The sequence below is a fragment of the Cherax quadricarinatus genome, chromosome 79 (genome assembly GCF_038502225.1).
Source record: "Cherax quadricarinatus isolate ZL_2023a chromosome 79, ASM3850222v1, whole genome shotgun sequence".
Taxonomy (NCBI): domain Eukaryota; kingdom Metazoa; phylum Arthropoda; class Malacostraca; order Decapoda; family Parastacidae; genus Cherax; species Cherax quadricarinatus.
Window position 1 is genome coordinate 6,647,354 of NC_091370.1, and position 25,430 is coordinate 6,672,783.

The window sequence follows — 25,430 nt, forward strand, 5'->3', positions numbered from 1 at the left end:
AGTAACACGAGAACAAATAAAGCAAAAATAATGAACAATAAAAATGATATAAAATTCTAGAATTGAAATGAAAAGATATACAACTAATTCAGCAGAATTAATAATGTCTATACACTGCAAGAGGAAGGAAAACTCAATTTAAAGGACTATTGACCAAGAAAAAAAAAATTTACATTGAAATATACAAGTAAAAATATTACTGGAGACTGAATTAAATTCAAAATGAGCTGTCTTTACTCTTGCTAATAAAAAATTAATTAATTAAATTATTTAAATCAATGTGAAAGTGTAAAATAAAATTATTAAATTGTTAACTGGGAAATTTAAGTATTTTCTAAGAATGCATAGACAAAATTAAATTATAAATCATAAAAATAGCAATAAAAGAAAATAATTCACTGCAGAACAGTTCAACAAAATAATTCACTTCAGAACAAGTGCAACAAAATAAGGTGTAGAAACAATCACTGCAGTAATAAAGTGTCACTGGGAAAACTCAGGTAAAATAATGGATTAAAATATGAAGACCAAAAAAAAAAAAAAAAAAATAAACTGATTGAACACTTTAACTCTTAATTGTAAAGTAGACAAAACAATTTACTCAAACAGAGTAAGAAAACACTTTACGTTAAAAGTAATTGAAATTGCATCAAGAGTGAATTTGTTCAAGAATTATAAAAAATAAAGCACAGGAACAAAACAGGGAATATAACACTTACAGTGACGGAGCACCCAACAGTATTAATTTATTCTTACAACAAATTCCTGCTGTGACTGATACAACAAAATCTTGCTGTGACTGATACGACAAAAATATGCTGGCAAAAATAATGGTACACAGTCTGCGAAAAAATTAAAGGAATGAGACACTGTTGGCATACGAAAAAAAAAGAGACACACATAGAAATAAATGGATAATTTGGTATGCTGAAAGAATACAATAAAAAAAAATGAATCACTTCACACAGGGTGACTGACTGGTACACTACACAATAATACTTACTAGAGACAGGAGTAGCATAAGAAAAAACACAGAATAAAAATATAAGATGAGTGAAAACACTGAAAAATATTGGAAAAATTAACGAGTCAAAGAAAAACTGAAAACACAAGGTTTAGAGTACACAAACAATTTACTATAAATGTCTCACACACGCAAATGTCTTTAAATGCAAGAAAAATATCTCAAGAAAATTATCACTGAAGTCGGGAGTAGGAGACGGAGGGTGAGTACTGGTGGGGGCGGGTGTATGGTGTCCCGCGCGGTGATGACGCCTCCGACATTCACTGTTGTCGTGAAGAAATGTGCGTTCTAGGCGAACTCACATAACTGGCTTTATCTCGTTGGCACCAGCTACAATCTCTTGACCAATTATGTGAGCCAAAACAGTACTAGGACCCGATACAAGGGTGCAAACAACCACAGGTAGATGAGTGGATGGCTGGTGGTGGTGGTGGGTGGATGCTTCTGCCACGCACCCTGGGTAGTGGGAGAGAGAGGTGGGGGGGACGCTGGGGGTCTGCCGCGCACCCCACTCACCCACGAAGGTGGCTTGAAAAACCCACTCTATGCCACAGGAATGGTAAAAACCACTCTTAGCATCCAACAGGGAGCACAAAGCGATATAAACAATACCTCAGAGGAGCTTGGCTTACTTCTTACTGCGTGGCTTACTTCTCTCTCTCAGCTGGGTTAGAAGCTGGGTTGGCTGACTGGCTTACCCCACGAGAATGGATGACTGGAAGACGTGTAACGATGCACAAAGCACGGAGGAGCAGTTGGATGACAGGAGACAGGCTGGATGATAGGCTGACTGGCGTTCACTTCCACAGTCTGGCTTACTGACTGGCTTAATTGCAAAATCCGGGTCAACCCCTCGGAGATTGAAGCAATTAGCACACGAACTAAGCCAGGAAGCTTGAAACGGCTGCAACAGGCTTGCAGGCAAGCAATAGGTTTGAGGGGAGTAGGCGACTGCTGGCTGGTGGTGCGCGAGGGTAGAGCTGGTGGCTGGAGACTCACCTTTGACCCTGCCGGCTACTCACAACAGTCTTCAAACGCCTTGAATTACCCTTAAAAACGTAAATCCACGCTCCCACCGCTGTACACCATTTATCATGTGGGAGTTCGATACGTGGATTAGGGTAGAAATACTCACGTAGGCTGTTATTACGTATAATCGTAGATATGTGGAGAGAACCCGCAGCCGTTACCTGTCTCCTTGGTTACACTCGTAAAACTGCCTAGCCGGCTGGCCAGTACCCCGTAGTGGGTCTTTTGAAAATAGTGTCAGCTCAGCACAGACCGTGACTCAAGACGGTTGGTCGTTGAGTCAACGGACAGGTTACTGGTAACTGGTTACTGGTAACTGGTTACTACTACTGAGACACCCAATGTTTCTACCCTCGCCGGGAATCGAACCCGGACCCTCGCCGTGCGAAGCGAGAGCTTTAGCCACCAGGCCATGAAGCACCGTGGTGATAAATTTCCCCCGTTCTCTCTGGAACGCTTGTCCTTGTCTATTTGCCTGCCGGGCGCTTTTCAGGAACATCTGGTCACCAGCTTACTTTCAGCCTGATCAATTTTTCCGTTCTGCAGGTAATTCTCTAACGGTTTTTGGTGGGAAGCCGGTTACTGAACTCAGGTATGGAGTGTGGGCGTCTTGCTTTGTTGGGGCTTGGCAAGAGGGTCCATCGGATGTAATTGGAAACTTCAAGCTTCTGTTTCTATTTACAAATGACCTGTCATTCTTTTTCTTTCATCGCCCAGGTTTGGGCAACAAATCTTCCCCTAACATCGGCAAGTCGGGCTCGTAAATTGTCAGTGGCCCTGATAAACCCAACAAATAACAACAACTATATTTCAAAATGTTTGGACTGCAAGGCACTGAACAGGCAAGAAAAGTAATTACCTGATTAGCCGGGCTGTGGTTCGTACGTCGGTTTGCGTGCAGACAACAGCAATATCCTGGTTGATCAGGGGCAGATCCACCGAGAAGCCTGGTCACAGACCGGGCCGCGGGGGTGTTGATCCCCGAACCCCCTCCCTAGGTATACTCCAGGTGCTAACCAGAAACATTACGCTCGTTAAATAACCCTAGTCCCTTGTATTTGCACGCTACTGCAACAGTGCAAATTACGGCATTAGTAATGCAGGTAAATATTAGCGCTGAAGATTTAAAGATAATCATTACAAGTGTTCACAAAACTTCACATTACAACTAATATTCTAGTTTCTTCACTAAAAATGGCAAATTAGTACATACATAGTCGATATCCAAATCAGTACTTCTACTAAGACTAAGTAACTTTGAAGCTAAACTGATGAAACAATTGTCCTAAAATAATCCAGCACATTAAGCCTGAAGCTGCTCATACATTGCATCATCAGGTTATCAGCACTGAAGGGATGAAAAATGATCGCATTATTTTAATTTTCCCAGTTCGTTTTCTTTCCCTGTCTCTAAAAACAATATGGGACCTACACAATTCAGAACCAATCCAAACTTTACTCTAAGTACGATTGACTAGGTTTGACAGGACTTTAGTTTTCACTAAGTAACGCACAATGGTCTTGAGAGTACACAGACTGAACAGGCAGAAAACAGCCTATTATATATCTTTAACCTAAGTTAGCCCAACAAAGTCAAACAATGATATTTATTTATGATCAATAGATCAGGATAAATATTCTCCAGTTACTTAACAGAAACCAGTTTCATTAATAAAACTGACACATTACAACACACACAATTAAAAATGAGGAGAAAGTTTCCGTTGAGGAAAATACATTAATAATTACTGCACAGAATCCAACAAAATTTATACCTAAACAACAAATACCCAAATAACGATACATTCATTTTATTCATCCGCCATTAGAGATTGATAACGATCACAATTGTTTTATTCTAATTAAGACAAAGCGCTAAACCCGTAGAGGACACGTAGTGTTTGTGGAATGAGAGGCATTCATATTTGATCCAAGAAAGAGAGGATAAGTCGACTTCCTTGCATCAAGAGCCTGTGACTAGCATCAAGGCAGCCCCCTCCCCCTTTTCAAAAAACTTAATCCACTTAAGTCATGAAAATATTACTATTCTATATTGAGACTAAAAGCGAGAAAATAGCATCAACACTCTCCATTAACACCAACCTTCTACGTATGATACACCATTGCTGAGATTCTGAAGCCGATCAGAAGAGGCTTTCTGAAGTTATCTCATGGAAACCAGTTCGGGAAGGTCTACATAATATTGAACAGAGATCACCCACATTATCACTTCCTTCACGAACATTTACCAAGTAATAGTTAATTATAGTGAAAAATTTGAAGCCGCCATTGGTCGAATATATTGTTAGACGACTGTGTCACTTCAATAAGAGAACAGTGTTAAGGTGACACAAAACCCTTATGTGTCCAGGACTCATTGTTAAGTCTAAATATGAGCTTATAGATACCTTAGTTGCTATCATAATTATTTTTTAAATTATATTGTCATTAGGGTTTAGAATTTCACAAAGGCAATGAAAGATTACTCGTCAATTTTCTTGTGTTGTTATGTGTAATTATTTTACTAAGAACGAATTTTCTAAAGTTAATTATGTGTTTGGAAATATTTTCATGTTGAAAGTTGGCCAAATTTCGCTTTGGATTCATATTTGATCCAAGAAAGAGAGGATAAGTCGAGTTCCTTGCATCAAGAGCCTCTGACTAGCATCAAGGCAGCCCCCTCCCCCTTTTTAAAAAACTTAATCCTCTTAAGTCATGAAAATATTACTATACCATATTGAGACTAAAAGCGAGAAAATAGTATCAACACTCTCCATTAACACCAACCTTCTACGTATGATACACCATTGCTGAGATTCTGAAGCCGATCAGAAGAGGCTTTCTGAAGTTATCTCATGGAAACCAGTTCGGGAAGGTCTACATAATATTGAACAGAGATCACCCACATTATCACTTCCTTCACGAACATTTACCAAGTAATAGGTAATTATAGTGAAAAATTTGAAGCCGCCATTGGTCGAATATATTGTTAGACGACTGTGTCACTTAAATAAGAGAACAGTGTTAAGGTGACACAAAACCCTTATGTGTCCAGGACTCATTGTTAAGTCTAAATATGAGCTTATAGTTACCTTAGTTGCTATCATAATTATTTTTTAAATTATATTGTCATTAGGGTTTAGAATTTCACAAAGGCAATGAAAGATTACTCGTCAATTTTCTTGTGTTGTTATGTGTAATTATTTTACTAAGAACGAATTTTCTAAAGTTAATTATGTGTTTGGAAATATTTTCATGTTGAAAGTTGGCCAAATTTCGCTTTGGATAATAGAAAGAAATATTTAAAACATAATAATTGCTTTATTGCATTAACAAAATTACATTTTATGAGCGTCAGTCATAGTCAAGAAAGAGTGTCGAGCGAGGAAGCAGTTTTTCATCCATAGTAAGGGCGTCGGAAGCCTCCAAAGCCTCCAAAACTACCGAAGCCTCCAAAGCCACCATGACCAAAGTGACCGGGATCTGCTTCAGGCTCAGCGAGAGCTTCAGCGCTTCTCTTTCCTCGGTGCCCGAATCCACCATATCCTCCTCTGAAGCCTCCGAAACCTCCAAAGCCACCGAAGCCTCCACCAAATCCGCGATGACCAAAGTGACCGGGATCAGCTTCAGGCTCAGCTAGAGCCTCTGGATCAGCTTCAGCGCTTCTCTTTCCTCGGTATCGAAAGCCACCATATCCTCCCCTGAAGCCTCCAAAGCCACCGAAGCCTCCACCAAATCCTCGATGACCAAAGTGACCAGGCTCAGCATCTGGAGCAGGAGCAGCGCTTGTTGCCACCAAGCAGAAGGCAGCCAGGACGGCAGCAAAGACCTGGTGGATCAACACATTTTATATTATTTAATTACTGTCGTGCAAAGATGATCATTGTTTTAAATACTGTGTAAAGTTATTGTTCTTTACAAATAGTTTTTATAAGCACAATACATTAACAATGTAAGTTTTTACATCTGTTAAGAATATTAACTATATATTGTTAGTTGTAAATTTAAGTGTGCTTGACGTATCCTTCATAAATACTGAGGTATTTGATGGGTCGTCCTCATTCTTATGAAGAGAGATGCTTAATATGCTTGAGAAATTAGATAAATAATATATGTGAGTAAAAATATATGGCGACAAATATAAAGTTGTTGAGAATACTAGTATAAAATAGCAAGATGTAACTAACCAGAGTCTTCATGGTTGTGGAGGATCTCTGGGTCGACTGTGTCAAGCTGAGGGTGATGCCTCCTTATATACCACTCACCAGACCCGCCAGGTAAGTATTACCAGTCATAGTTTTTCCAAGAACGACTCCCACTTTTTTGTTCTGTTCGTTCTACTACTGGGAATTCCATTTTTTGACATGTAGTGAGTAACACAGTTTATATGTATGTGCTTGTACACATGTTTGAGTACTTATCTGTATATGCTCAGTAATAAGTTATTATTAATAACCCACATGAAGACAGTGGGGGTCGAATCTCAGCTCCAGGCTACACCTCTCAAGTTGCTGCTTGCTAGATTTACACATCCCTTCCCTTGTGGGCTCTGTCGCACTTGCTCCTAAAACTATGTATGGAGTTTGCTTCCACATCCTCAAGTCATTCCACTTCCTGTACCACCTCAAAGCAGAATAATTTCTTCCTGATATGCCATTGGCACTTCTGTGTCTTTAACTTCCAATTGTGATCCCGTTTACGTTTTTTTCGCCTTTCAAAGAGTCATACCTTTTCTATCCTATAAATTCCAATGAGTATCTTGTATGCTGTTATCATTTTTTTTTGTTCTTCTTTCCTGTAAAATTCTCTACTTTATTTCCTTTAGCTGATCGTCTCGGCTCTTGTCTCTTAACCCTGGGACTAGTCTCGATGTATGTCTATGCACTTTGTCCAGTGTCTTATGTTGTTTAATGAGTAGTGGGTACCATGTTGGTTCTGATAATCTAAGACGGGCCTGACAAATATATATAGGCAGTGAAAAGCTCTGTAAGCCCTGTTGGGTTTTATATTTCGTGTCATGGTACTAACCCTGTGCTACCGCCTGGGTTGTGCTAGACCTACCTAGACTTCACTGCGCGACACACTGTACTCACCTATTTCTGGTTCCAGGGGTCAGTTCACAGCTCCTCGACACAACTCTTCGCTAGTGGCTAATAGTTCCTCTCTCTCCTTGCTCCAAGAGCCTTATCGTACGTCTCCCAAAAGCTGTCTTCATTATTTCACTCATGTACCAGACGAAATATGGACCAGAACTGCCCTTGTTTGATTTCCTTTAGTTCAGAAGACCTGACTAGGGCAGCCTAAACACAATGGCTGTAAAAAATAAGAAAAAGCTAAGACACGCCTCACTATAATAATAATAATAATAATAATAATAATAATAATAATAATAATAATAATAATAATAATAATAATAATAATTAATAATAATAATAATAATAATAATAATAATAATAATAATAATAATAATAATAATAATAATAATAATAATAATAATAATAATAATAATAATAATAATAATAATAATAATAACCTATTGATACAGCTCATTGGTGAAATTCCTGAAAGGTACTCATAGATTTGTCAAAGGCGCATTGCTGCAGAGGTTGTTCGGTTGATGTGAGCCTGTAGGTATGAAATTGATACTAGGCTCACTTGTCACTAGGTTTGATACTTGTCTCTGTTTCTCTTTCTGTGTTTTAACACATTAAAAGCGCGTTATTCAAAACTGATTGTATAATCATTGAGAAATGTCTGGTTGACGCCGTAGTTGGACAAATGGTAGATAAGTTTCAGTGTTGACGAAAGTAAATTTTGCATATACACATCTTAAATATTACTAATATATAATAATCTTAAATCTGACTAATAAATAATAATCTTAAATGTCACTAGATAAGACATAACTAAAAAAATGGTTCTTGAAGCAATCATAAGCAGCATTATGTATGGTTAACAATGTATATCTTCGAACAACAAGGTTACCAGTGATCTAGATTTCGTAATTAGGAATTTCACTGCAAAATATCAGAAAGAACTTAAAAAGTGAATGTCAGGCCACTTCTTCAATATTCTGTCCAGGTTTGGAGTCAAGCTACATAGCAAGAGGCTGGAGAGGATCGACAAAGTAGTAGCAGTTTGTAGAAAGAAGATACTCATGCAAGGTATGTGAGGCTTTTATTTAAGTGAGGGTTGGTTTGAAGTTCTTCAGTGAAATACAGAGTACGTGAACTCGGAAGAGAGTTATGATGCCCAGTGCATGCAGCAAGGTCAACCACTTGTTTTTGTCTCAGGATTTTCCCTGGGTTTCTGAGCAGCAGCAGCCACAAACGTTTGACAATTCATTCTTCTGGCCGCACTATCATTTCCAGAGGCATCTCCGTGCTACACTGCGGGCTACATTACCCGGCCTGTGCTCTGGGCTATCATACCCTGCAGTAGAAACCGTGCTATATTGGATAGAATGGAACAGAGAGAGTAGGAGATGGCGAGAAGGAAGGATGAAGAAGAAGGGAGCAATGAAAGGCTAAGAGGTAGGAAGGGAGGTAGTGATGGAGAAAATGTGGAAGTACAGAGATAGGGAGGGATTAAGAGAGAGGGGTGAAATCTTGGACGGAGTGAGGGGGAGGTAATGAGGGTGGGAGGGGGGAAATTAGAAAAAACAGAGAATGCTTATCTGCAGAAGCTATTGGTCTTTTTTGCACACCTTACCCATCTTGTAGAGGGTAACGCATGAGCATTTGGATACACAAAGGCCTAGAAACTAGGGTACAAAAAAGGAGTTAACAGGAGTACATATGGATATATTTCTAAAAATTTTCGTGAAAATTGTATATTAGTTGAAAACGTCTGAAACTTTATTTGATTAATAAGATACCTTGACATATCACACAGTTTATTATCTATCTTTATATTAATCAATAAGCGGACACTGAATCACATAGCGTTCAAGAAGTAACCATAAAGTCGCCAACACATATTTCGTATTTACTTTGATAATCGTGGGTGTCCAGTATATATCAAACTGCAGTATATATCAAACTGCAGTATATATCAAACTGCAGTATATATCAAACTAAGTATAGGTCTGCTTGCTACAAGATTTATCACTCTGTATTACAAGTAGCTCCGTAAATGCGATTACCTATGTTCATGTTATCTCTGTGAATTATATATCTAACCAAGTTTTTTAAAAGTCTTCCTATCACATTCAGATTAATTATTAAACCATACCACGGACGGAGATAGAACTCGCGATCAGAGGGTCATACAACTTCAGACCGACGCACTAGCCACTCTCTAATCGCGGGCTCTATCCCCGGCCGTGGTATGGTTTGTGTGCAATCCTGTCATTACGGTTTCGTGAGTCAGATTAATTATTTACTGTAACTGTCTTAATATTTTTAATACTTGACGCAATACTATCCTCTACTTTTTCCTTCAAAGTATTTTGTTTGCCTAATTTATCAACTTCATCATGGAGGAGTAATTCATTATCTGAAGAAATATATAATAATTATACATTAATGCATCTCTTCCTGATTTCTTTATATTCATACCTGGCTTCTCCGATGAGAGAGAATTAGTTATGATTAAAAGGCCAGGCTCATTGTCGTAAGTTATCTTTATTGCAAGAGATTAAGAAAATGACCTTCAAATTCCGGTGACGATGTTTTTGAATGCAAAATCTGTATTCTTTTTAGGTGTTATTACAAGAAAAGAAACACTCTCGTCGTCACTTATTTAATGACTGTTTTCCCAGAAATGTGCTGCCACCATAGTTCAGATGATCATCTGAAATGTAAAAATCCCGCCCCTCATCGTTTAATGTGGTGTTAGGTGTGGTATGATTAAACTAGAGTGCTGGGAGAAGGGTGGGAGGCATTTTGCGTGGTAAATATCGTAGAGAAAGAGAAAGAGAGAGAGAGAGAGAGAGAGAGAGAGAGAGAGAGAGAGAGAGAGAGAGAGAGAGAGAGAGAGAGAGAGAGAGAGAGAGAGAGAGAGAGAGATAGCTGTAGTGAACGATAATGGAACTTATAAGAGAGTGAAAAAATTTACTTTATGGAGTTTATTGGATGTCCTTCAATGTGGGATACCTTAGTTCACTGAAAAAAAAAATTCCTCCTTGAGGCTTCCATGTATTAACTCGAGAATATTTTCATCTGATCAGTGAAGAGTAAACACTTATCTTCTTAATTTAGGAAAAAAAAAAAACATGAGAGAAGAAGCAGCATCAACAACTTGTAACTATATTTCAAGGACTTCTGCGCCAGCGTTCGTCGGTGTGGACGTCTCTCTCTCGCCTGAGTATAATAATAATAATAATAATAATAATAATAATAATAATAATAATAATAATAATAATAATAATAATAATAATAATAATAAAAATAATAATAATATCTTTATTTACTACAAGTACATGTACAAGGTATGCAGACCATAACTGAAATCAGTGACATATTACTATATAGAAAGTCCCTTATTATGCTGAGCATTACGGGCAAATTAATTCAGTTTTGTCCCAGGATGCGACCCACACCAGTCGACTAACTCCCAGGTACCTGTTTTACTGATGGGTGAAAATAGACAACCGGTGTATGGAAACACACTCAATGTTTCTACCCTCGCCGGGAATCGAACCACGACGTCGGCGTGTGAAGCGAGAGCTTTAGCCACCAGGACATGTAGCACCGTGGTGATAAATGTCCCCAGTTCTCTCTGGAACGCTTGTCCTTGTCTATTTGCCTGCCGGGCGCTTTTCAGAAACATCTGGTCACCAGCTTACTTTCAGCCTGCTCAATTTTTCCGTTCTGCGGGTAATTCTCTAACGGTTTTTGGTGGGAAGCCGGTTACTGAACTCAGGTAGGGAGTGTGGGCGCCTTGCTTTGCTGGGACTTGGCAAGAGGGTCCATCGGATGTAATTGGAAACTTTAAGCTTCTATTTCTATTTACAAACGACCTGTCATTCTTTTTCTTTCATCGCCCAGGTTTGGGCAACAAATCTTCCCTGAACATCGGGAAGTCGAGCTCGTAAGTTGTCAGTGGCCCTGATAAACCCAACAAATAACAACAACTATATTTCAAAATGTTTGGACTGCAAGACACTGAACAGGCACCTTAAGTAATTACCTGATTAGCCGGGCTGTGGTTCGTACGTCGGTTTGCGTGCGGACAACAGCAATATCCTGGTTGATCAGGGGCAGATCCACCGAGAAGCCTGGTCACAGACCGGGCCGCGGGGGCGTTGATCCCCGAACCCCCTCCCCAGGCACATTCCAGGTGCTAACCAGAAACATTACGCTCGTTAAATAACCCTAGTCCCTTGTATTTGCACGCTACTGCAACAGTGCAAATTACGGCATTAGTAATGCAGGTAAATATTAGCGCTGAAGATTTAAAGATAATCATTACAAGTGTTCACAAAACTTCACATTACAACTAATATTCTAGTTTCTTCACTAAAAATGGCAAATTAGTACATACATAGTCGATATCCAAATCAGTACTTCTACTAAGACTAAGTAACTTTGAAGCTAAACTGATGAAACAATTGTCCTAAAATAATCCAGCACATTAAGCCTGAAGCTGCTCATACATTGCATCATCAGGTTATCAGCACTGAAGGGATGAAAAATGATCGCATTATTTTAATTTTCCCAGTTCGTTTTCTTTCCCTGTCTCTAAAAACAATATGGGACCTACACAATTCAGAACCAATCCAAACTTTACTCTAAGTACGATTGACTAGGTTTGACAGGACTTTAGTTTTCACTAAGTAACGCACAATGGTCTTGAGAGTACACAGACTGAACAGGCAGAAAACAGCCTATTATATATCTTTAACCTAAGTTAGCCCAACAAAGTCAAACAATGATATTTATTTATGATCAATAGATCAGGATAAATATTCTCCAGTTACTTAACAGAAACCAGTTTCATTAATAAAACTGACACATTACAACACACACAATTAAAAATGAGGAGAAAGTTTCCGTTGAGGAAAATACATTAATAATTACTGCACAGAATCCAACAAAATTTATACCTAAACAACAAATACCCAAATAACGATACATTCATTTTATTCATCCGCCATTAGAGATTGATAACGATCACAATTGTTTTATTCTAATTAAGACAAAGCGCTAAACCCGTAGAGGACACGTAGTGTTTGTGGAATGAGAGGCATTCATATTTGATCCAAGAAAGAGAGGATAAGTCGACTTCCTTGCATCAAGAGCCTGTGACTAGCATCAAGGCAGCCCCCTCCCCCTTTTCAAAAAACTTAATCCACTTAAGTCATGAAAATATTACTATTCTATATTGAGACTAAAAGCGAGAAAATAGCATCAACACTCTCCATTAACACCAACCTTCTACGTATGATACACCATTGCTGAGATTCTGAAGCCGATCAGAAGAGGCTTTCTGAAGTTATCTCATGGAAACCAGTTCGGGAAGGTCTACATAATATTGAACAGAGATCACCCACATTATCACTTCCTTCACGAACATTTACCAAGTAATAGTTAATTATAGTGAAAAATTTGAAGCCGCCATTGGTCGAATATATTGTTAGACGACTGTGTCACTTCAATAAGAGAACAGTGTTAAGGTGACACAAAACCCTTATGTGTCCAGGACTCATTGTTAAGTCTAAATATGAGCTTATAGATACCTTAGTTGCTATCATAATTATTTTTTAAATTATATTGTCATTAGGGTTTAGAATTTCACAAAGGCAATGAAAGATTACTCGTCAATTTTCTTGTGTTGTTATGTGTAATTATTTTACTAAGAACGAATTTTCTAAAGTTAATTATGTGTTTGGAAATATTTTCATGTTGAAAGTTGGCCAAATTTCGCTTTGGATAATAGAAAGAAATATTTAAAACATAATAATTGCTTTATTGCATTAACAAAATTACATTTTATGAGCGTCAGTCATAGTCAAGAAAGAGTGTCGAGCGAGGAAGCAGTTTTTCATCCATAGTAAGGGCGTCGGAAGCCTCCAAAGCCTCCAAAACTACCGAAGCCTCCAAAGCCACCATGACCAAAGTGACCGGGATCTGCTTCAGGCTCAGCGAGAGCTTCAGCGCTTCTCTTTCCTCGGTGCCCGAATCCACCATATCCTCCTCTGAAGCCTCCGAAACCTCCAAAGCCACCGAAGCCTCCACCAAATCCGCGATGACCAAAGTGACTGGGATCAGCTTCAGGCTCAGCTAGAGCCTCTGGATCAGCTTCAGCGCTTCTCTTTCCTCGGTATCGAAAGCCACCATATCCTCCCCTGAAGCCTCCAAAGCCACCGAAGCCTCCACCAAATCCTCGATGACCAAAGTGACCAGGCTCAGCATCTGGAGCAGGAGCAGCGCTTGTTGCCACCAAGCAGAAGGCAGCCAGGACGGCAGCAAAGACCTGGTGGATCAACACATTTTATATCATTTAATTACTGTCGTGCAAAGATGATCATTGTTTTAAATACTGTGTAAAGTTATTGTTCTTTACAAATAGTTTTTATAAGCACAATACATTAACAATGTAAGTTTTTACATCTGTTAAGAATATTAACTATATATTGTTAGTTGTAAATTTAAGTGTGCTTGACGTATCCTTCATAAATACTGAGGTATTTGATGGGTCGTCCTCATTCTTATGAAGAGAGATGCTTAATATGCTTGAGAAATTAGATAAATAATATATGTGAGTAAAAATATATGGCGACAAATATAAAGTTGTTGAGAATACTAGTATAAAATAGCAAGATGTAACTAACCAGAGTCTTCATGGTTGTGGAGGATCTCTGGGTCGACTGTGTCAAGCTGAGGGTGATGCCTCCTTATATACCACTCACCAGACCCGCCATGTAAGTATTACCAGTCATAGTTTTTCCAAGAACGACTCCCACTTTTTTGTTCTGTTCGTTCTACTACTGGGAATTCCATTTTTTGACATGTAGTGAGTAACACAGTTTATATGTATGTGCTTGTACACATGTTTGAGTACTTATCTGTATATGCTCAGTAATAAGTTATTATTAATAACCCACATGAAGACAGTGGGGGTCGAATCTCAGCTCCAGGCTACACCTCTCAAGTTGCTGCTTGCTAGATTTACACATCCCTTCCCTTGTGGGCTCTGTCGCACTTGCTCCTAAAACTATGTATGGAGTTTGCTTCCACATCCTCAAGTCATTCCACTTCCTGTACCACCTCAAAGCAGAATAATTTCTTCCTGATATGCCATTGGCACTTCTGTGTCTTTAACTTCCAATTGTGATCCCGTTTACGTTTTTTTCGCCTTTCAAAGAGTCATACCTTTTCTATCCTATAAATTCCAATGAGTATCTTGTATGCTGTTATCATTTTTTTTTGTTCTTCTTTCCTGTAAAATTCTCTACTTTATTTCCTTTAGCTGATCGTCTCGGCTCTTGTCTCTTAACCCTGGGACTAGTCTCGATGTATGTCTATGCACTTTGTCCAGTGTCTTATGTTGTTTAATGAGTAGTGGGTACCATGTTGGTTCTGGATAATCTAAGACGGGCCTGACAAATATATATAGGCAGTGAAAAGCTCTGTAAGCCCTGTTGGGTTTTATATTTCGTGTCATGGTACTAACCCTGTGCTACCGCCTGGGTTGTGCTAGACCTGCCTAGACTTCACTGCGCGACACACTGTACTCACCTATTTCTGGTTCCAGGGGTCAGTTCACAGCTCCTCGACACAACTCTTCGCTAGTGGCTAATAGTTCCTCTCTCTCCTTGCTCCAAGAGCCTTATCGTACGTCTCCCAAAAGCTGTCTTCATTATTTCACTCATGTACCAGACGAAATATGGACCAGAACTGCCCTTGTTTGATTTCCTTTAGTTCAGAAGACCTGACTAGGGCAGCCTAAACACAATGGCTGTAAAAAATAAGAAAAAGCTAAGACACGCCTCACTATAATAATAATAATAATAATAATAATAATAATAATAATAATAATAATAATAATAATAATAATAATAATAATAATAATTAATAATAATAATAATAATAATAATAATAATAATAATAATAATAATAATAATAATAATAATAATAATAATAATAATAATAATAATAACCTATTGATACAGCTCATTGGTGAAATTCCTGAAAGGTACTCATAGATTTGTCAAAGGCGCATTGCTGCAGAGGTTGTTCGGTTGATGTGAGCCTGTAGGTATGAAATTGATACTAGGCTCACTTGTCACTAGGTTTGATACTTGTCTCTGTTTCTCTTTCTGTGTTTTAACACATTAAAAGCGCGTTATTCAAAACTGATTGTATAATCATTGAGAAATGTCTGGTTGACGCCGTAGTTGGACAAATGGTAGATAAGTTTCAGTGTTGACGAAAGTAAATTTTGCATATACACATCTTAAATATTACTAATATATAATAATCTTAAATCTGACTAATAAATAATAATCTTAAATGTCACTAGATAAGACATAACTAAAAAAATGGTTCTTGAAGCAATCATAAGCAGCATTATGTATGGTTAACAATGTATATCTTCGAACAACAAGGTTACCAGTGATCTAGATTTCGTAATTAGGAATTTCACTGCAAAATATCAGAAAGAACTTAAAAAGTGAATGTCAGGCCACTTCTTCAATATTCTGTCCAGGTTTGGAGTCAAGCTACATAGCAAGAGGCTGGAGAGGATCGACAAAGTAGTAGCAGTTTGTAGAAAGAAGATACTCATGCAAGGTATGTGAGGCTTTTATTTAAGTGAGGGTTGGTTTGAAGTTCTTCAGTGAAATACAGAGTACGTGAACTCGGAAGAGAGTTATGATGCCCAGTGCATGCAGCAAGGTCAACCACTTGTTTTTGTCTCAGGATTTTCCCTGGGTTTCTGAGCAGCAGCAGCCACAAACGTTTGACAATTCATTCTTCTGGCCGCACTATCATTTCCAGAGGCATCTCCGTGCTACACTGCGGGCTACATTACCCGGCCTGTGCTCTGGGCTATCATACCCTGCAGTAGAAACCGTGCTATATTGGATAGAATGGAACAGAGAGAGTAGGAGATGGCGAGAAGGAAGGATGAAGAAGAAGGGAGCAATGAAAGGCTAAGAGGTAGGAAGGGAGGTAGTGATGGAGAAAATGTGGAAGTACAGAGATAGGGAGGGATTAAGAGAGAGGGGTGAAATCTGGGACGGAGTGAGGGGGAGGTAATGAGGGTGGGAGGGGGGAAATTAGAAAAAACAGAGAATGCTTATCTGCAGAAGCTATTGGTCTTTTTTGCACACATTACCCATCTTGTAGAGGGTAACGCATGAGCATTTGGATACACAAAGGCCTAGAAACTAGGGTACAAAAAAGGAGTTAACAGGAGTACATATGGATATATTTCTAAAAATTTTCGTGAAAATTGTATATTAGTTGAAAACGTCTGAAACTTTATTTGATTAATAAGATACCTTGACATATCACACAGTTTATTATCTATCTTTATATTAATCAATAAGCGGACACTGAATCACATAGCGTTCAAGAAGTAACCATAAAGTCGCCAACACATATTTCGTATTTACTTTGATAATCGTGGGTGTCCAGTATATATCAAACTGCAGTATATATCAAACTGCAGTATATATCAAACTGCAGTATATATCAAACTAAGTATAGGTCTGCTTGCTACAAGATTTATCACTCTGTATTACAAGTAGCTCCGTAAATGCGATTACCTATGTTCATGTTATCTCTGTGAATTATATATCTAACCAAGTTTTTTAAAAGTCTTCCTATCACATTCAGATTAATTATTAAACCATACCACGGACGGAGATAGAACTCGCGATCAGAGGGTCATACAACTTCAGACCGACGCACTAGCCACTCTCTAATCGCGGGCTCTATCCCCGGCCGTGGTATGGTTTGTGTGCAATCGTGTCATTACGGTTTCGTGAGTCAGATTAATTATTTACTGTAACTGTCTTAATATTTTTAATACTTGACGCAATACTATCCTCTACTTTTTCCTTCAAAGTATTTTGTTTGCCTAATTTATCAACTTCATCATGGAGGAGTAATTCATTATCTGAAGAAATATATAATAATTATACATTAATGCATCTCTTCCTGATTTCTTTATATTCATACCTGGCTTCTCCGATGAGAGAGAATTAGTTATGATTAAAAGGCCAGGCTCATTGTCGTAAGTTATCTTTATTGCAAGAGATTAAGAAAATGACCTTCAAATTCTGGTGACGATGTTTTTGAATGCAAAATCTGTATTCTTTTTAGGTGTTATTACAAGAAAAGAAACACTCTCGTCGTCACTTATTTAATGACTGTTTTCCCAGAAATGTGCTGCCACCATAGTTCAGATGATCATCTGAAATGTAAAAATCCCGCCCCTCATCGTTTAATGTGGTGTTAGGTGTGGTATGATTAAACTAGAGTGCTGGGAGAAGGGTGGGAGGCATTTTGCGTGGTAAATATCGTAGAGAAAGAGAAAGAGAGAGAGAGAGAGAGAGAGAGAGAGAGAGAGAGAGAGAGAGAGAGAGAGAGATAGCTGTAGTGAACGATAATGGAACTTATAAGAGAGTAAAAAAATTTACTTTATGGAGTTTATTGGATGTCCTTCAATGTGGGATACCTTAGTTCACTGAAAAAAAAAATTCCTCCTTGAGGCTTCCATGTATTAACTCGAGAATATTTTCATCTGATCAGTGAAGAGTAAACACTTATCTTCTTAATTTAGGAAAAAAAAAAAACATGAGAGAAGAAGCAGCATCAACAACTTGTAACTATATTTCAAGGACTTCTGCGCCAGCGTTCGTCGGTGTGGACGTCTCTCTCTCGCCTGAGTATAATAATAATAATAATAATAATAATAATAATAATAATAATAATAATAATAATAATAATAATAATAATAATAATAATAATAAAAATAATAATAATATCTTTATTTACTACAAGTACATGTACAAGGTATGCAGACCATAACTGAAATCAGTGACATATTACTATATAGAAAGTCCCTTATTATGCTGAGCATTACGGGCAAATTAATTCAGTTTTGTCCCAGGATGCGACCCACACCAGTCGACTAACTCCCAGGTACCTGTTTTACTGATGGGTGAAAATAGACAACCGGTGTATGGAAACACACTCAATGTTTCTACCCTCGCCGGGAATCGAACCACGACGTCGGCGTGTGAAGCGAGAGCTTTAGCCACCAGGACATGTAGCACCGTGGTGATAAATGTCCCCAGTTCTCTCTGGAACGCTTGTCCTTGTCTATTTGCCTGCCGGGCGCTTTTCAGAAACATCTGGTCACCAGCTTACTTTCAGCCTGCTCAATTTTTCCGTTCTGCGGGTAATTCTCTAACGGTTTTTGGTGGGAAGCCGGTTACTGAACTCAGGTAGGGAGTGTGGGCGCCTTGCTTTGCTGGGACTTGGCAAGAGGGTCCATCGGATGTAATTGGAAACTTTAAGCTTCTATTTCTATTTACAAACGACCTGTCATTCTTTTTCTTTCATCGCCCAGGTTTGGGCAACAAATCTTCCCTGAACATCGGGAAGTCGAGCTCGTAAGTTGTCAGTGGCCCTGATAAACCCAACAAATAACAACAACTATATTTCAAAATGTTTGGACTGCAAGACACTGAACAGGCACCTTAAGTAATTACCTGATTAGCCGGGCTGTGGTTCGTACGTCGGTTTGCGTGCGGACAACAGCAATATCCTGGTTGATCAGGGGCAGATCCACCGAGAAGCCTGGTCACAGACCGGGCCGCGGGGGCGTTGATCCCCGAACCCCCTCCCCAGGCACATTCCAGGTGCTAACCAGAAACATTACGCTCGTTAAATAACCCTAGTCCCTTGTATTTGCACGCTACTGCAACAGTGCAAATTACGGCATTAGTAATGCAGGTAAATATTAGCGCTGAAGATTTAAAGATAATCATTACAAGTGTTCACAAAACTTCACATTACAACTAATATTCTAGTTTCTTCACTAAAAATGGCAAATTAGTACATACATAGTCGATATCCAAATCAGTACTTCTACTAAGACTAAGTAACTTTGAAGCTAAACTGATGAAACAATTGTCCTAAAATAATCCAGCACATTAAGCCTGAAGCTGCTCATACATTGCATCATCAGGTTATCAGCACTGAAGGGATGAAAAATGATCGCATTATTTTAATTTTCCCAGTTCGTTTTCTTTCCCTGTCTCTAAAAACAATATGGGACCTACACAATTCAGAACCAATCCAAACTTTACTCTAAGTACGATTGACTAGGTTTGACAGGACTTTAGTTTTCACTAAGTAACGCACAATGGTCTTGAGAGTACACAGACTGAACAGGCAGAAAACAGCCTATTATATATCTTTAACCTAAGTTAGCCCAACAAAGTCAAACAATGATATTTATTTATGATCAATAGATCAGGATAAATATTCTCCAGTTACTTAACAGAAACCAGTTTCATTAATAAAACTGACACATTACAACACACACAATTAAAAATGAGGAGAAAGTTTCCGTTGAGGAAAATACATTAATAACTACTGCACAGAATCCAACAAAATTTATACCTAAACAACAAATACCCAAATAACGATACATTCATTTTATTCATCCGCCATTAGAGATTGATAACGATCACAATTGTTTTATTCTAATTAAGACAAAGCGCTAAACCCGTAGAGGACACGTAGTGTTTGTGGAATGAGAGGCATTCATATTTGATCCAAGAAAGAGAGGATAAGTCGACTTCCTTGCATCAAGAGCCTGTGACTAGCATCAAGGCAGCCCCCTCCCCCTTTTCAAAAAACTTAATCCACTTAAGTCATGAAAATATTACTATTCTATATTGAGACTAAAAGCGAGAAAATAGCATCAACACTCTCCATTAACACCAACCTTCTACGTATGATACACAATTGCTGAGATTCTGAAGCCGATCAGAAGAGGCTTTCTGAAGTTATCTCATGGAAACCAATTCGGGAAGGTCTACATAATATTGAACAGAGATCACCCACATTATCACTTCCTTCACGAACATTTACCAAGTAATAGTTAATTATAGTGAAAAATTTGAAGCCGCCATTGGTCGAATATATTGTTAGACGACTGTGTCACTTCAATAAGAGAACAGTGTTAAGGTGACACAAAACCCTTATGTGTCCAGGACTCATTGTTAAGTCTAAATATGAGCTTATAGATACCTTAGTTGCTATCATAATTATTTTTTAAATTATATTGTCATTAGGGTTTAGAATTTCACAAAGGCAATGAAAGATTACTCGTCAATTTTCTTGTGTTGTTATGTGTAATTATTTTACTAAGAACGAATTTTCTAAAGTTAATTATGTGTTTGGAAATATTTTCATGTTGAAAGTTGGCCAAATTTCGCTTTGGATTCATATTTGATCCAAGAAAGAGAGGATAAGTCGAGTTCCTTGCATCAAGAGCCTCTGACTAGCATCAAGGCAGCCCCCTCCCCCTTTTTAAAAAACTTAATCCTCTTAAGTCATGAAAATATTACTATACCATATTGAGACTAAAAGCGAGAAAATAGTATCAACACTCTCCATTAACACCAACCTTCTACGTATGATACACCATTGCTGAGATTCTGAAGCCGATCAGAAGAGGCTTTCTGAAGTTATCTCATGGAAACCAGTTCGGGAAGGTCTACATAATATTGAACAGAGATCACCCACATTATCACTTCCTTCACGAACATTTACCAAGTAATAGGTAATTATAGTGAAAAATTTGAAGCCGCCATTGGTCGAATATATTGTTAGACGACTGTGTCACTTAAATAAGAGAACAGTGTTAAGGTGACACAAAACCCTTATGTGTCCAGGACTCATTGTTAAGTCTAAATATGAGCTTATAGTTACCTTAGTTGCTATCATAATTATTTTTTAAATTATATTGTCATTAGGGTTTAGAATTTCACAAAGGCAATGAAAGATTACTCGTCAATTTTCTTGTGTTGTTATGTGTAATTATTTTACTAAGAACGAATTTTCTAAAGTTAATTATGTGTTTGGAAATATTTTCATGTTGAAAGTTGGCCAAATTTCGCTTTGGATAATGGAAAGAAATATTTAAAACATAATAATTGCTTTATTGCATTAACAAAATTACATTTTATGAGCGTCAGTCATAGTCAAGAAAGAGTGTCGAGCGAGGAAGCAGTTTTTCATCCATAGTAAGGGCGTCGGAAGCCTCCAAAGCCTCCAAAACTACCGAAGCCTCCAAAGCCACCATGACCAAAGTGACCGGGATCTGCTTCAGGCTCAGCGAGAGCTTCAGCGCTTCTCTTTCCTCGGTGCCCGAATCCACCATATCCTCCTCTGAAGCCTCCGAAACCTCCAAAGCCACCGAAGCCTCCACCAAATCCGCGATGACCAAAGTGACCGGGATCAGCTTCAGGCTCAGCTAGAGCCTCTGGATCAGCTTCAGCGCTTCTCTTTCCTCGGTATCGAAAGCCACCATATCCTCCCCTGAAGCCTCCAAAGCCACCGAAGCCTCCACCAAATCCTCGATGACCAAAGTGACCAGGCTCAGCATCTGGAGCAGGAGCAGCGCTTGTGGCCACCAAGCAAAAGGCAGCTAGGACGGCAGCAAAGACCTGGTGGATCAACACAGTTTATATTATTATTGAATCACTATCTAGAAAGATGATCATTATTTTAAATACCGTGTGAAGTTATCGTTGTTTCCAATTGTTTTTTATAAAAGCAGAGTACATTAACAAAGCAAATTTTAGAATCTGTTATGGATGCTAAGCATTGTTAGTCCTTTTTAGTTTAGTTCAAAAGTAATACAGATCAGTGGTATTTAGTTAGTGATTCAATAAGTATGTGTTTTGACTCACTGTAACTGGAGCCTCATCAGTGTATGTACAGTGAAAGTTAATAATTATCTGTGTTGTAAATTTAAGTGTGATTGACGAATCCTTAATGTACACTTAGGTATTTGATGGGTCGTCGTCATCCTTATGAAGAGAGATACTTAATATGCTTGAGAGATTAGATAAGTAATATATCTTAGTAAAAATATAAGGCAATAAATATAACGTTATTGAAAATACTAGTATAAAATAGCAAGATGTAACTAACCAGAGACTTCATGGTTGTGGATGATCTCTGGGTCGAGTGTGTCAAGCTGAGGGTGATACCTTTTTATATACCACTCACCAGACCCGCCAGGTAAGTATTACCAGTCGTAGTTTTTCCAAGAACAACTCCCACTTTTTTGTTCTGTTCGTCCCACCACTGGGAATTCCATTTTTTGACATGTATTCAGTAACGTAGTTTCTATGTATGTGCATGTATATATATGTGAGTATACTTATCTATATGTGCTCAGTAATAACCCACATGGAGACAACGGGGGTCGAGTCTCGGCTCCAGGCTTCACCTCTCAACTTGCTGCTTGCTAGATTTACTCATCCCTACCCTTGAAGGCTCTGTCGTACGTGCTCTTAAATCTATGTATGGAGTCTGCTTGCACATTCTCAAGTCATTATATTTTCTGACCACCTCAAAGCTGAATAATTTCTTCCTGATATACCCTTGTCACTTTTATGTCTTCAACTTCCAACTGTGTCCCAGTGTATCTTTTTTTTACCTTCCAAAGAGTCATATACTATCTTATAAATTCTAATGAGTGTCTTGTATGTTGTTATCTTGTTTTTCCTTGTTGTTCTTTCCTCTAAAACTGTGTGCCTCATTTCCTTTAGTTTATCGTCTCGGCTCTTGTCTCCATAGGGTCAGTTTCATATAAATTATCCAAATGGCTTGTTGATATTTTGAGCCCTATTGTTGGCAAAATTTCTAACTTTAATGTTAAAAACAACATAGACTTGGTTGATAAATTAAGCTCCTTGACTGACCTAAATGATTTTAACATGGTTAGTTTTGATGTTACTTCCTTGTTTACGAAAGTTCCTGTTGATGATTTATTAAGTTTCTTATCTGAAGAACTCGTTAACTATGATTTACCATTGCCAGTTCCTACTATCATTAAACTTATTAAACTTTGCATTGTTGATGCAAAATTTGTATTTAATGATAAATTTTACACTCAGAAGTTTGGTATGGCAATGGGAAATCCTCTTTCACCTGTTCTTAGTAACCTATACATGGAATTTTTTGAAACAAGGTTACTTAACACAATCCTCCCTAATAGAGCTAAATGGTTCAGATATGTTGATGATATTTTGTGTCTTATGCCCAAAAATGTAGATATACACCATTTCCTTGGAAAATTAAATAGCTTAGCCCATTCAATAAAATTTACTGTTGAGTTTGAAGAAAATAACTCATTGCCTTTTCTAGATGTTTTAATTATTAAGGGTAATAATGAATTCAAATTTAAAATTTACAGAAAACCTACTAATAACTGTTCCTATGTCCACTATTATTCCTCGCATCAAGATAGAGTCAAACTGTCTGTTTTCTCATCAATGTTTCTGAGAGCTTTACGAATTTGTAGTCCTGAGTTCATAGATGAGGAAATATCCAAAATTTATGAAATAGGTAATGATTTAAAATACCCAAGAAATGTAATTGATAAATCTTTTAAAGTTGCCAGAAATACTTTTTACAATCCAAAAAGGGACAACCAGCCTTATTCAAATAAAAATATGTTGGTTCTCCCTTACCATGAAAACTTGGTTGATATGCCTTCTCTTCTTAAGACTTTTAATATTAAAGTTGTATTCAAAAATCTCGATACAGTAAAAAAACTTTTGATAAAGAATTCCCCCCAAAATGCTGATGGATGTGTCTATAAGATTCCTTGTAAAATTTGCGATAAAGTTTATTACGGTCAAACTGGTAAAAATCTCGAACTAAGATTAAAACAACATAAATATAGCATTAGAACTGGACAAGATTCCAATGCTCTATTTATTCATGTAAGAGATTTTAACCATCCAATTGATTTTCAAAAAGTTGAGAAAGTAGTATCAAGCAAGTCCATGGTCGACAGGAATATAATTGAATCTTGTTTCATAAAAAGCAGTTTTGACAATAATATGAATATTTCCTTTGGTTTATATAAATTAGATCCATTTATAATTAATAGAATTTGGGAAGAATTTAATAATACACTGGACAAATAATCTTTAAAATTTCTTATTTCTTGGGTAGAATAGTTTGTGGGGTGAGTTGTGCCAAGGACCTTTCCAAGTTGGCTCGCCGCGCGTCACGTGTTTAAACCGTTGTGGGATCTGATAGTGAGGTGCCGACCAGACCCCTTATATAGCTTCCTTGGATGCTTTACTTTCATAGTTCCTTGATAATGTGAGTAGTCACGAAAGCGCTTGGAATTTCTCTATTCTTTCAGAGTGGTTGTTTTGCATATTCTGAAATCACCTGTTTACTGTGATCTTATTGCATATATATATATATATATATATATATATATATATATATATATATATATATATATATATATATATATATATATATATATATATACATATATATATATATATATATATATATATATATATATATATATATATATATATATATATATATATATATATATAGATATATAGATATGCATATATATATTGGGTGTGAAATGCTCTTTAAGCTCTATTGGTTTTTATATTTCACGTCATGGTACTAACCCTGTGCTGCCGCCTGGGTTGCGCTAGACCAGTGGTTCCCAAACTGGGGGTAAATTACCCCCTGGGGGTAATTTAACCATTTTTGGGGGGTAATGGAGAGGTGACAGAAAAAAAGTTATGAATTCTGAAAATCAAGAAAACAATGCGGTACCCGGTATGATTATTATTGTTAACTTTGTCTTAGTATATAAAGTTGTAAAGTAAACCTATTATAAGTAAGTAATAAAATTAAACCAAATAACAATAAACATCAAAAACTAATATACAGTATTAGAAAAGAAGAAATATATAGCTAAGTGTGTGGAAACCCAAAAGTATTTTGACAAGTATGCTTCAGGACAAAAGTCACTCAGTAGCCCAGATCGACCTGTCCAGTACGCGTCACTCACTTCCTGAGGCTGCCTCTATTTCACACTGTCAGTTTATCTGTGAGCATCAGCCGAGGTAGACATAAGCTGGTATGTATGTGTACTGCCCTGTGCAGTATATAGTTAGTATTTACCCACTGTTACTGTGAATTTGTAGCTATTATTAATTTTATATATAATGTATGTGTGGTTCTTACGTTTTCAATGGTTTTGCTAGGATTAGCAGAGTATGCGAGGCTGTATACGTTCACGTTTAGCCATATATATCAATAATAACAACATTTTGTGAAAGGGGTAACATGCTTTATGTGGCATGTTAAATTGGGTAACAAGCTGAAAAAGTTTGGGAACCACT

The 25,430-nt window shown here is 37.6% G+C and overlaps 2 protein-coding genes across 2 annotated transcripts in view; both read right to left on the reverse strand.

Moving 5' to 3' along the window:
• The window catches only part of LOC128702763 (WAG22 antigen-like), a 131,024-nt gene that overhangs the window by 26,239 nt on the left and 79,355 nt on the right, over positions 1–25,430 (reverse strand). The window contains exons 4-7 of the mRNA XM_070101808.1: positions 22,183–22,241; positions 21,262–21,692; positions 6,241–6,286; positions 5,452–5,882 (exon numbers count right to left, since the gene is read on the reverse strand). Coding sequence (XP_069957909.1) covers positions 5,452–5,882; positions 6,241–6,286; positions 21,262–21,692; positions 22,183–22,241 — 967 coding nt within the window. The remainder of the gene's footprint in view (positions 1–5,451; positions 5,883–6,240; positions 6,287–21,261; positions 21,693–22,182; positions 22,242–25,430) is intronic.
• LOC138855055 (glycine-rich protein-like) lies at positions 12,944–13,874 on the reverse strand. The gene is made up of 2 exons (XM_070101868.1): positions 13,830–13,874; positions 12,944–13,471 (listed from the first exon to the last, which is right to left on the reverse strand). Exons 1-2 carry the CDS (start codon positions 13,839–13,841, stop codon positions 13,040–13,042), a joined length of 444 nt encoding a protein of 147 aa, XP_069957969.1. The 5' UTR covers positions 13,842–13,874; the 3' UTR covers positions 12,944–13,039.